Source organism: Littorina saxatilis, linkage group LG5 (assembly GCF_037325665.1).
Source record: "Littorina saxatilis isolate snail1 linkage group LG5, US_GU_Lsax_2.0, whole genome shotgun sequence".
NCBI lineage: Eukaryota > Metazoa > Mollusca > Gastropoda > Littorinimorpha > Littorinidae > Littorina > Littorina saxatilis.
Window position 1 is genome coordinate 48,570,588 of NC_090249.1, and position 12,717 is coordinate 48,583,304.

The 12,717-nt window shown below is 42.7% G+C and overlaps 1 protein-coding gene across 1 annotated transcript in view; it reads right to left on the reverse strand.

Annotated features, from left to right (window-relative positions):
• Positions 1-12,072, reverse strand: part of LOC138967341 (uncharacterized) — a gene marked incomplete in the record, with an annotated part of 87,261 nt that extends 75,189 nt beyond the window's left edge. Inside the window, 1 exon segment of the mRNA XM_070339867.1 lies at positions 11,572-12,072. Coding sequence (XP_070195968.1) covers positions 11,572-11,746 — 175 coding nt within the window.
• Positions 12,073-12,717: the final 645 nt, after the last annotated feature.

Sequence of the window (12,717 nt, forward strand, 5' to 3'; positions counted from 1 at the left end):
TATAAGAACTTCGAATTGTATATGCCCATATCATACACAGATACATGCCTATATATTTAGGACAGATACATATATTGCGACGACCAAACTGCAATAATAATTCCTCGCAGCTCATACACGAGCACATGCCTATATTTAGGACAGATAAATATACTCATAATCCCTACGGACATGAAGAATCAGACGGTGGTGTGAGAGCGACAGACGGAGAAATGGATGATGGACGAGCAGACGTGCAGTACATACCTACTGGCATTTATACGACACGCGTCTCATCCCCACCTCTGAAAACAGGCCATTGAACACTGTGACATTGGATTTTGTGCGTGAAAGCACACCCGTTTCTGTGAAAACAGCCAGGCTCACTATCTTATCCCCACATCTTTACCTATGTATATGTTACAGTAAATTCTCAAACCCAGGAAAGGCGTATGAACACTTTGACTGATTTGTTTGTTTGTTTGTGTGTGTGTGTGTGTGTGAGAGAGAGAGAGAGAGAGAGAGAGAGAGAGAGAGAGAGAGAGAGACGTAAGAGGTCAGACATTTTATTGAATAAACACAAGAGAGAGAGAGAGAGAGAGAGAGAGAGAGAGAGAGAGAGAGAGAGAGAGAGAGAGAGAGAAGAGAGAGAGAGAGAGAGAGATAGAGAGAGAGAGAGAGAGAGAGGAGAGAGAGAGAGAGAGAGAGAGAGAGAGAGAGAGAGAGAGAGAGAGAGAGAGAGAGAGAGATAGAGAGAGGGAGAGAGAGAAAGAGTTCTCGTGTCTTGAGAGTTTCTGTTAATAACCGTTGTACATTTACCTTGAATTTGAGACTACCTCTGTTTTTAAGACATGATATTATCAGATTTTTAGAAGTCTTAAAGGAGGGAGGTGTCACGGTCTACATTGAGAGAATCTGTTGCACCTGGTTCAACTTCCTTTTTGTATCTAGATCTTTTTTTTTTCTTCTTTTTTTTTTAAAGACAGTAGTGTGCCTGTGAGGACGTAGACAGACGTTGCGAGGTTAGTGGAACGACATGTATACACACGACACTCATCATCGACATCGCTACTGTTACTTACCTGTCACAGGTAAGAAAATGACACCTGCCCCCTTTGATCTCGGAAAATCATTAACCTTGGTCAAACATACACATGGGCGCAAGGCCAATGTTTTACGCTGTATGTACACGTACAATGAATGTGCACATGATCGCATGAGGTGCACAATGAGTCGAATAAGAGGGGATGACGGTGAGAGAGAGAGAGAGATAGAGGAGGGAGGGAGGAAGATAGAGGGGGAAGTGAGGGAGGGAGAGAGAATGAGAGAGGGGGGGAAAGAGAGAGGGGGAGAGAGGGAGAGAGAATGAGAGAGAGAGAGAGGGGGAGAAAGGGAGAGAGAATGAGAGAGAGAGAGGGGGAGAAAGGGAGAGAGAGAGAGAGAGAGAGGGGGGGGAGAGAGAATGAGAGAGAGAGAGGGGGAGAAAGGGAGAGAGAATGAGAGAGAGAGAGGGGGAGAAAGGGAGAGAGAATGAGAGAGAGAGAGAGGGGGAGAAAGGGAGAGAGAATGAGATAGAGAGGGAGAGGAAGGGAGAGAGGGGGAGGAAGGGAGAGAGGGGGAGGAAGGGAGAGAGGAGAGAGGGGGAGGAAGGGAGAGAGGAGGGAGGGAGGGGGAGAGAGAAGGAGGAAGTGAGAGAGAATAAGAGAGGGAGGTAGAGAGAATGAGAGAGAGGGGGGAGAGAGAAGGAGGAAGTGAGAGAGAATAAGAGAGGGAGGAAGAGAGAATGAGAGAGAGGGGGGAGAGAGAAGGAGGAAGTGAGAGAGAATGAGAAAGAGAGAGGAAGGGAGGGAGAGAGAGAGAGAAAGAGAGAAAACGAGAGAGAGGGGGAGAATGGAGAGAGAATGAGAGATAGAAAGAGAGAAAGGGAGAGAGAAAGAGAGGGAGCGAAGGGGGAAGTGGGGGAGAATGAGAGATAGAGAGAGAAAGGGAGAGAAAAAGAGAGGGAGAGAAGGGGGAAGTGAGGGAGAATGAGAGATAGAGAGAGAGAAAGGGAGAGAAAAAGGCCCTGTCCTTTTCACCCTGTACACCCAACCCCTCTCCCTGGTCATCGAACGCCACGGCTTGAACTACAACTCCTTTACCGATGACACGCAGCTCCAGAACAGCGCCAAGCCGGAGGACGTTGACCATCTCCTGGGATCCATCTCCAGTTGTTTCACTGACATCAAGAACTGGATGACTGAGAACAAGTTGAAGCTGAACAGTGAGAAGACTGAGGCCCTTCTCGTTGGAACACGACAGAAGATTGCTTCCCTCACAGTGACCGACCTCCAGCTGGATGACGCGACTGTTCCATTCTCCCCTGCTGTCAAGAGCCTTGGCGTCTTTCCCGACTCCACTCTCTCCATGCAGACACACATCTCCTTCATCATCAAGACCTGCTTTTTCCACCTACGACGCATCGCCTCCATCCGTCGCTACCTCACCCACGACGCCTGTGTCAAGCTGGTTGTCTCCCTCATCTTCAGTCGTCTGGACTACTGCAACTCTCTTCTGGCTGGCCTCCCCGCCTCATCCATTCATGGACTACAACGAGTCCAGAACGCTGCTGCCAGGCTGACGTTGAGGAAGACGAAGCGAGACCACATCACCCCCCTACTTCGCTCCTTGCACTGGCTCCCTGTCAACACCCGAATCTCCTACAAACTGTCCACTCTGGTCTACAAGTGTCTCAACGACTCTGCTCCCGGGTACCTTTAATCCTCCCTGGACCTGTACACCCAGCCCTCCGACCGTCCCCTTCGTTCTGCTGGTGACCCACTCCGCCTTCACATCCCTCGCTCGAAACTCGCATCTGCTGGTCAGCGTGCATTCCCCTCCGCGGGCCCCTCCGTCTGGAACTCCCTGCCGCTTGAGCTTCGCCAGAGCCCCTCTCTTGACGCGTTCAAGAGTAGGTTGAAGACTCAGTTCTTCCCGTAGCTGGCTGCGACTTCCATGTTCGACGTGATGTGTTGTGCCCCAAAAGACATTCCTGTGCTGTGCTCTGTGAGAGGTGTTTTCTTTGTGTTTAATATTATTTTGTTTGGACCTAGCTATTGATGTGTACATTGTTGTTAAACAGTTGTTTGTTGTATGTTTATCAGGGTTTGCTAGTGTGTGATTGGGTTCGTGTCCGTCTGTAGATGTTAGTTTCTTTGTTAGTTCTGTGTTGACAACTCTTCGACAAGCGCTTAGAACTGTACCCACGGAATACGCGCTATATAAGCTTCATATTGATTGATTGATTGATTGAGAAAAAGGGAGGGAGTGAAGGGGGAAGTGAGGGAGAATGAGAGATAGAGAGATAGGGAGATAAAAAGAAAGGGAGTGAAGGGGGAAGTGAGGGAGAATGAGAGATAGAGAGAGAAAGGGAGATAAAAAGAGAGGGAGTGAAGGGGGAAGTGAGGGAGAATGAGAGTTAGAGAGAGAAAGGGAGATAAAAAGAGAGGGAGTGAAGGGGGAAGTGAGGGAGAATGAGAGTTAGAGAGATAGAGAGAGAAAGGGAGATAAAAAGAGAGGGAGCGAAGGGGGAAGTGAGGGAGAATGAGAGTTAGAGAGATAGAGAGAGAAAGGGAGATAAAAAGAGAGGGAGTGAAGGGGGAAGTGAGGGAGAATGAGAGATAGGGAGAGAAAGGGAGAGAGAAAGAGGGGGAAGTGAGAGAGAATGAGATAGGGAGAGGGGGAGAGGGAGAGAGAGAGGGGGGGTAGGCGTGAGCGGTGTCGATAATTTCCCAATCTTTACGTCCTAACATGTCTATTCTGGACATTCATTGGCATTAAAAGTATGTCAATTACAGAAAAGAACGAAAGAAAGAAAAGAGAAGAAAATTATGAAGTTGTATCATGAAATAACAATTACAGTAACATAACAGGAACAAAACAAAACAAAAACAAGTCGCGTAAGGCGAAATTACTACATTTAGTCAAGCTGTGGAACTCACAGAATGAAACTGAACGCACTGCATTTTATCACAATGACCGTAGTCCGCCGCTTGTGCAAAACGGAGTGAAACTGACGAGCCTGTTCAGCGCGGTAGTGGTTTCGCTGTGCTGCATAGCACGCTTTTCTGTACCTCTCTTCGTTTGAACTTTCTGATCGTGTTTTTAATCCAAACATATCATATCTATATGTTTTTGGAAAAAATGAAAAAAAAAATCCGGGGATATCATACCCAGGAACTCTCATGTCAAATGTCATAAAGATCGGTCCAGTAGTTTACTCTGAATCGCTCTACACACACACACACACACGCACACACACACACACACACATACACACATACACCATGACCGTCGTCTCGATTCCCCCTCTATGTTAAAACATTTAGTCAAAACTTGACTAAATGTAACAAGAAAAAGAACCAGAACAATAATTTAATTTGCCATATATGTAGCATAAAAGCCATTGGTTGTTGTCCTGTGTAATATCTGTGCAAGCAAATAATACACATCGGTCGGCGGACTTCTTCAGAATGTCATTTGATTGGTGCAATCATAACTCCTGAATAAACAAATCTAGTTTTAACGACTTGTATCTCAAAAAGTGGTAGAACAGGAACTTACATCGGTGCGCTCGCACTTTTGAACCTCTTGCAAACTGACTCAGCATGCATCTAGTCACACCATGACAATGTCTTTTTTCAATTAAATCATTGCCAGTATTCCCCTTACCAAGTCGTGTGGGCTCGTCACAGCCGGGTACCCGAGTCGGGCGTTTCCGGAACTCGCACCCGGGGGGGGGGGGGGGAGGGGGGAAGGGGGGAGGGGGTGTGTGTGTGCAACGAGCTCAACTACTTATGATTTACGTCACAGTTCCGGCAGTAACTTGATCATCACTGTGATGGTCTTCCTTTAATTTGCTTGGTCATTGTGCACGAGCTTATATTTTATTTCGGATGGCGGCTGGGTTTTTGTTTTTCTCCCTGGGGCATAACAACTTTGAATGCAAGATAGAAATTGCGGTTTCTTTTTATTCTCAAACGATTATTCAGTTGAAAATCTCTTTTAAGACCCTCCCACCCTCATTTAAAAAAAATGTATCTCCAAAGCAATCCTTGATTTTACATAAAAACTGGGCTATCTTTTTAAGAATGTCATGTCACTTTGATTTGTGTTTTTTTTTCTTCTCAAGAATCAAAAACAAGAAAGGTAAGTTTTTGGAACGTTTGTTATTGACAAAACAATACATTCACAGATAATTCGACCCAACGGTCTTTTAGGTGAACAGACAAACAAATATTCACACAAAACTTATCTTGATAGAATCAGTTTACGTCCACTCGTCAGGAAGCCGAGCGAATGAATGATTGTATGGTGAATATCAAGCAATGATGAAATATTATCAAAGATTTATTTACTTAAGAGAAACATCATGTAGAGTTCTTTGAATGATGTTTCACTGACTTGCATTTTAATTATATCAGGAATGGAGTTCCACAATAGTGCGCCAGAATAAGAAAGACTTGACTTATACAGGTCAATTCTAGGGGTTGGGGTAATTAATTTGTTTAGTTTTCTTGAATTATTCAGTTTAACATTTGAGGCAATGAGTTTAGGTGCATTCCCTGACATAATTCTATGCACCATTGCACCTTTGTTATAGGTAAATCTTAATTTGATAGGAAGAATCTTTAATCTTTTATAATCAGACGTAGAGAGAGATGTATTTTTTACAAGAATTAATTTAACAGCTCGTCTATGTAAAGAGCACAAGTGTTTCAAAGTGTTTGCACTTGCAGAACTGTGGAAAAACCCATCAGTTAGACGCGGAACAACAGATTTCCAACGGGGGTTCCCCGGTTTTCCCATCCACCCAACTGGTGTCTGGATTGAATATAATCACTCATAATTTCTATTCCAGGATTAGAACGTTGGCAGTCTCTTTGTTTTGGGATTTTTTCTCAAGGGTAGATTAAAAGTATGTTTTCTGTCAAAAATGGATAGGGGGTAGAGGTAACAGAAGCACCCAATTCAATATTCATATTATATTCTGCGTATGACGGGATACCGTACTCTGGGTGTTACAGTTTTAGAACTGATTAATGACCCAGACGCGGGTAAGTTAATCCATAGATATAGATAGAATGTTTTATGAACATGCAACCGGGAAGTATGGATCGAGTTTCCGGAAGTAATGTGATAATCCACTATTGGTTGGAGCGCTTTCATTCGTTGAATAGGATTACGTGGTTTTTTTTTCTTCTCTTCATTGGAATTAAAAAAATCCGTGAATACATGTATGCATTCTGTTTATTCCCTGACGGTTGAATAAGCCCTTTGTGCGGTTTGGTGAATGCATGGATCTTCTTACCGTCCGCTCTCAAATCGCTCAAAAAGAGTAACTGATTCAGGATGTTTAAACATTAGTTGCGACGACTCAAGTTGCATGCGTGATGTAGTTATTAAAAGTAGACACAATGAGTGGTTATATCGCGTGTGTTTAGATATTTGATGGGGAGGGGGGGTCTAAGGCCTTTCCGGGAATTGATAAGAATATGGATACTTTTCACGGACAATAACATGCTGAGCTAAAAAAAAAAGACAAAAAAAGACCCCCCCCAAAATAGCTCTTTTGACGTGTACATTGATCACAAAAAGAATGCGCAAGTGTGGTATTATCCTTACTTTAAACCTCATTCTCCAAAACAGAATGTGTTGCACTTTTGTTGTTGTTGACTGTGTTGCACTTGCTAAATAACACACACACACACACACACACACACACGCACACACACACACACACACGCACACACGCGCGCACGCACATATGAATCTGAGCGAACGTACTGAGAGGCAATTTTTGTAATCTTTGACTTTGAAAGACCTTACTATGATTACAAAGTCTCAGTTTTGTGTCCTTGCTATTGGAAGTACTTCAGGTTGACTCACTTATTTTGCATTCATTTTTCAACAATGGCTTTTTGTTTTACTGCTTAATTCACTCGCCCTTGGTTTGGCAAACCGGCACGGTTGGCCAAGTGGTAAGGCGTTCGCCCCGTGATCGGGAGGTCGTGGGTTCGAACCCCGGCCGGGTCATACCTAAGACTTTAAAATTGGCAATCTAGTGGCTGCTCCGCCTGTTGTCTGGCAGTATGGGGTTAGTGCTAGGACTGGTTGGTCCGGTGTCAGAATAATGTGACTGGGTGAGACATGAAGCCTGTGCTGCGACTTCTGTCTTGTGTGTGGCGCACGTTAAATGTGAAAGCAGCACCGCCCTGATATGGCCCTTCGTGGTCGGCTGGGCGTAAAGCAACAAAAAAAAAAAATCAAAAAAAATAACCCAATATCGATTTTACTGTTTAATTCTTTCGTCTTTGGCTTTTTAAATGGATTGCTTGCAGGTAGTCCAAAGCATATAAGATTTTACACATTGTGCAAAATTAGCAACAACGCTTATTCAAAGGTCAATTTATGTTCGTCCTGAACAACAAAGATACTTATAATGTTCCATTATTTGTAATGACTGAGGCCTTTAGGACGAATCAAAGTGCCAAAAGAAAAAATTCCATGGTTATGTAAAATGAAAATGGACATTAAAGTTTTATCTTATCTTACGTGTTCTCGAAAGCTGTCGAAGCAACATAAACTTGACGTTACGTTACATCAAGGCTAAAAGAAAAACAGCAAGATTGGTTATATCATTGGCACGTTCAGTTCAGGACCAAAACAAACCCACATCCACGAGACCTTGGACCTGTCGGCCTTTGCACTGGACAAACAAGAGACACAAGTGACCAAAATCAATGATAACTGATTCTGTGAATTATTTTACACAGTTGAACCTGTCTACAACAAACCCCAAAGGAACCGACCAAAAGTGGTCGTAACAGACAGGTGGTCACTATAGAACGGTGAATTATATAGAAATAAATTCATTTGGGGATCCTTTGGGGTCGTCGTTATGGACAGTTTGTCGTTATCGAGAGGTGATCGCCAGAACCGGTTCTACTGTATTATCAAGAATTTTGTCACATTTTTTAAAAGATGCTTTCCTTCTAATAAACATTATAATGCAATTCACCATAGATCCGCCGCGGTTTTTACATGGGATGGCGATCATGTCTTCACCGCCACGGAACCGTCGGTGCTTTTACAAGAGATAAGAGCATCCCTCCACTTTGGACACATACCACAAATCTGTATTCTGGCAGCTGTCTGCATGTGCATAAGATGGGATTTATTTGCTGAATCGATTTCGTAACTGAGAGTGACACCGGTGTAGATCTTGGAAATAAATTCGGATTTTGTTAATCCCACCTCGCCCTAGATTGTTGATTTGTGGTACGTGTCCAAGTGGAGGGATGTTGTTATCCCTCGTTACAGCCTGGAGAGATCTGTGGTGTGACGATCAAACCTGCCCTTGCGACCGCCTCTCGAAAGTGACCGCCTGTCCACCACGACCAATCCGAAGGGTTCCAGACGAGTACGTGTTTCCTCTATATAATTCACCTTTCAATCGCGACCACCTGTCTATAACGACGACTGTAGGATAATTAGGCAGGTTGTACTTGAAAGATAAACAAAGACAGAAAGATCAGGCGACTGTCCTTTACTTCCTGACATGAGCAAATGACACCAAAAATGCACAGAATAATCTTCTGCTACCCACTCTTCCTTTTCAATTTCGCATAAGGTTTCCCTTTTCTACAAAATGTTCCTTTTTACATTTAGTCAAGTTTTGACTAAATGTTTTAACGTAGAGGGGGGAATCGAGACGAGGGTCGTGGTGTATGTGCGTGCGTGCGTGCGTGTGTGTGTGTGTGTGTGTCTGTGTGTGTGTGTAGAGCGATTCAGACTAAACTACTGGACCGATCTTTATGAAATTTGACATGAGAGTTCCTGGGTATGAAATCCCCGAATGTTTTTTTCATTTTTTTGATAAATGTCTTTGATGACGTCATATCCGGCTTTTCGTGAAAGTTGAGGCGGCACTGTCACGCCCTCATTTTTCAACCAAATTGGTTGAAATTTTGGTCAAGTAATCTTCGACGAAGCCCGGACTTCGGTATTGCATTTCAGCTTGGTGGCTTAAAAATTAATTAATGACTTTGGTCATTAAAAATCTGAAAATTGTAAAAAAAAACACAATTTTTTATAAAACGATCCAAATTTACATTCATCTTATTCTCCATCATTTTCTGATTCCAAAAACATATAAATATGTTATATTTGGATTAAAAACAAGCTCTGGAAATTAAATATATAAAAATTATTATCAAAATTAAATTGTCGAAATCAATTTAAAAACACTTTCATCTTATTCCTTGTCGGTTCCTGATTCCAAAAACATATAGATATGATATGTTTGGATTAAAAACACGTTCAGAAAGTTAAAACAAAGAGAGGTACAGAAAAGCGTGCTATCCTTCTTAGCGCAACTACTACCCCGCTCTTCTTGTCAATTTCACTGCCTTTGCCATGGGCGGTGGACTGACGATGCTACGAGTATACGGTCTTGCTGAAAAATGGCATTGCGTTCAGTTTCATTCTGTGAGTTCCACAGCTTGACTAAATGTAGTAATTTCGCCTTACGCGACTTGTTTTTATTTGTATCTCTTTCTTTCTTTTTCTCTTCCTTTCTGTCTCTGTCTCTGTCTCTGTCTGTCTCTCTCTCTGTCTCTCTCTGTCTCTCTCTCTCTCTCTCTCTCTCTCTCTTTCTCTCTCTCTTTTGTGTTTCGTTTTGTTTCTTTCTTTGACTTTTGTAGTTGTCTCTTTCTGTTCCTCTGTCCTTTTTGTCTCCTGTTTTCTTTCTGTGTTTAAAAAAAAAATTCTTTCAGTTGCTGTAGACTGTGTGCAATCGGTGTTAATTGAAGGAAGATTGTCCCAGTAGTTCTTTTTCTGTCAACTTCAGCTTTGACACTAACCCTTCTGATCAGTTGAAAGTTTTATAACCATCATAGACTATCCCAACTTTCTTGTTCTCCCTTCAGGCATATACGGTACACGAAACATCATGTACAGTCAAAAGATGGATATCGTGAATGAACAACTTGGTCTTTATCTCATGTTTTCAGTCGAATAACGGCCTGCAAAACTCCTGTACAGTCTAAAGATGAATATCGTGAATGAACTACTTGGTCTTTATTTCATGTTTTTCGTCGAATACCGACCTGCTTCTTCTTCTTCAGCGTTCCAGAATTGTTCTGGTTACGTGTAAGCTCGTTTGCCCATTTGGGTTCCCCACACTATACTCTGAGTTCCCCACACTATACTCTGAGTTCCCCACACTATACTCTGGGTTCCCCACACTATACTCTGAGTTCCCCACACTATACTCTGAGTTCCCCACACTATACTCTGAGTTCCCCACACTATACTCTGAGTTCCCCACACTATACTCTGAGTTCCCCACACTATACTCTGGGTTCCCCACACTATACTCTGGGTTCCCCACACTATACTCTGAGTTCCCCACACTATACTCTGAGTTCCCCACACTATACTCTGAGTTCCCCACACTATACTCTGAGTTCCCCACACTATACTCTGAGTTCCCCACACTATACTCTGAGTTCCCCACACTATACTCTGGGTTCCCCACACTATACTCTGAGTTCCCCACACTATACTCTGGGTTCCCCACACTATACTCTGGGTTCCCCACACTATACTCTGGGAGCATAGTCAGCTTCACTCCGCTTTCGTTGAGTTAACGGCCTGCAAAACTCCTGTACAGTCTAAAGATGAATATCGTGAATGAACTACTTGGTCTTTATTTCATGTTTTTCGTCGAATACCGACCTGCAAAATTGGCATGCGACTTACTGTGATGTTTGGGGTGAAAAAAGAAACAAAACAGACAGAAAGAGACTGAGGTTAGTAGACGGCAGTTTCTTTGAACAAGAATGTAAACCATAATTTTATTGTGAATGTTCAAATGTCAAACTTACCCATTGAGATCATTTTATTTTCTGTATAACAATGGCTCGTTCTTTTTATTAACCAGAACTGGACCAGAGTTTTCATATTAGAACACACCGAAACTGATTTATGGAAGTTCAAATCAGTCTGGTTCACTGCCGTTTTAGGTTTTCATAACTGTAGGTCATACTTTTTGACCTGTACATTACATAAATTAGTTGACCACTTCTCGCAGCCCAAAAAGGGTCCTTGAATATATGAAAAGGTAAGACTTTAAAATCGATTTCCGTGAAGTGTTTTTATTTTATTTTTATTTTTATTTTTTTAACGTAACATAAACAAAGATTCATACTTTATCGGAGCTCAAATTGGTTATCTCCAAACTTAGCCCCGTATGAGGTACGCCGTCACACTGTATGAATCTCAAAATGTTTACTCTTCTTTCAGATGTTACTTCCACGGGGCAATATAGTCAGTTCTGGAGATTACCAATATTTTTTGTTATAGTCCTAACTTACGTGCGGGCATGCAGAAGATAGCCAATATAGTTTTTAGATATATACTAAATGCAAGCAGAAGATAGCCAATAGATTTTTAAATGTCCCAAATACAAACAGAATATAGCCGATAGATTTTTGGTTGAATGTCCTAACTTTAAGTGCAAGCAAAAGTTCAATTTAGCAATTCACTCACCTTTAGGCATGCCACAAGGTCCAGGCGTTCGGACATTGTCAAGGAAGTCAAACTGATAAGTCCGAGCAGGGGGATAGGTCAGACGAATGTGACCAGTACACTCCTGCACCCCCAACATCATCACCAACATCCACACAACTCTCCATCTGTTACCCCGTCCACCGTAAATCTCCATCGTCTAAAATGTGCAGTTTCAGCAGCTGGTAAAACACAATCACTGTCCTGGGTGGTCACGAAGGGAAAAATTACAAGAAGTCGACCCGCTGTTGTTTTGTTTATCGCTCGTGAACACAGTTTTGTGTTCGGGTTTGAGGCCGTGCTTTCTTCCACGTAACGTTCGAATCTCCGGGTGTGGTTTTTCCTTTTTATACCGAGAAAAAAAGTGCACGCGCAGACCACAAAGTGAGAAAAACGGATGCAGAACTAAAGACCCCAACTTTTTGTCAGCCCGTGTGGTGTGGCTGTGAGCCGCAATGCCCCAAGTGTGTTAGGAAGGCAGGGCTTGTCGAGCGTGCGCCGTGACGAGAGGACAAGTCTATGCAGTCTACCCTCTCTCTCTCTACCTTCCTTTCTTTCTCTCTTTTCAGTTGAGTTTCTCTAACTGTATACGTCACTTGGAGGTCCCTTTAGCGGAGCATCCCCCTATACAATGGAACCCCCTGTTACAGCCCCCCAATTTAAGACGTCCTCTTTTTTAAAACCCTCCTTTGTCAGATGTTCTGTTCATAGGTAATCTTGAACTTTAGCGTGTTACATTCATAGCTCAGAATTCAGAGGCATTTAAGTCTCTAGATTTGTAGAACCTGCACTTGTAATCATAACAAGTTATTTTAGATCCCTTTGAAGTTACGGAATGAACTCCGATGAACTGTACGAATGCATTTTGTTTACATGGGTCAAAGAAGGAATTATCCGTATGATTGGACAAGGGAGACAACTCTTTCGTGTAAATGATGTCCCATGGTTGACAACGTACGCCATTTTCGGTGCATTTTCGTCGATTGAACAACCAAATTAATTAATTATGCTTAAGTTTGAAGCTCAATCCGTCAATCAATTTCACGACAAATGTTCTTTGGCTTGCTTACATGGACTTGTATCAAAAATAAGTAAAGAATGACACTGGATTCTAAGCTATGAATTTAA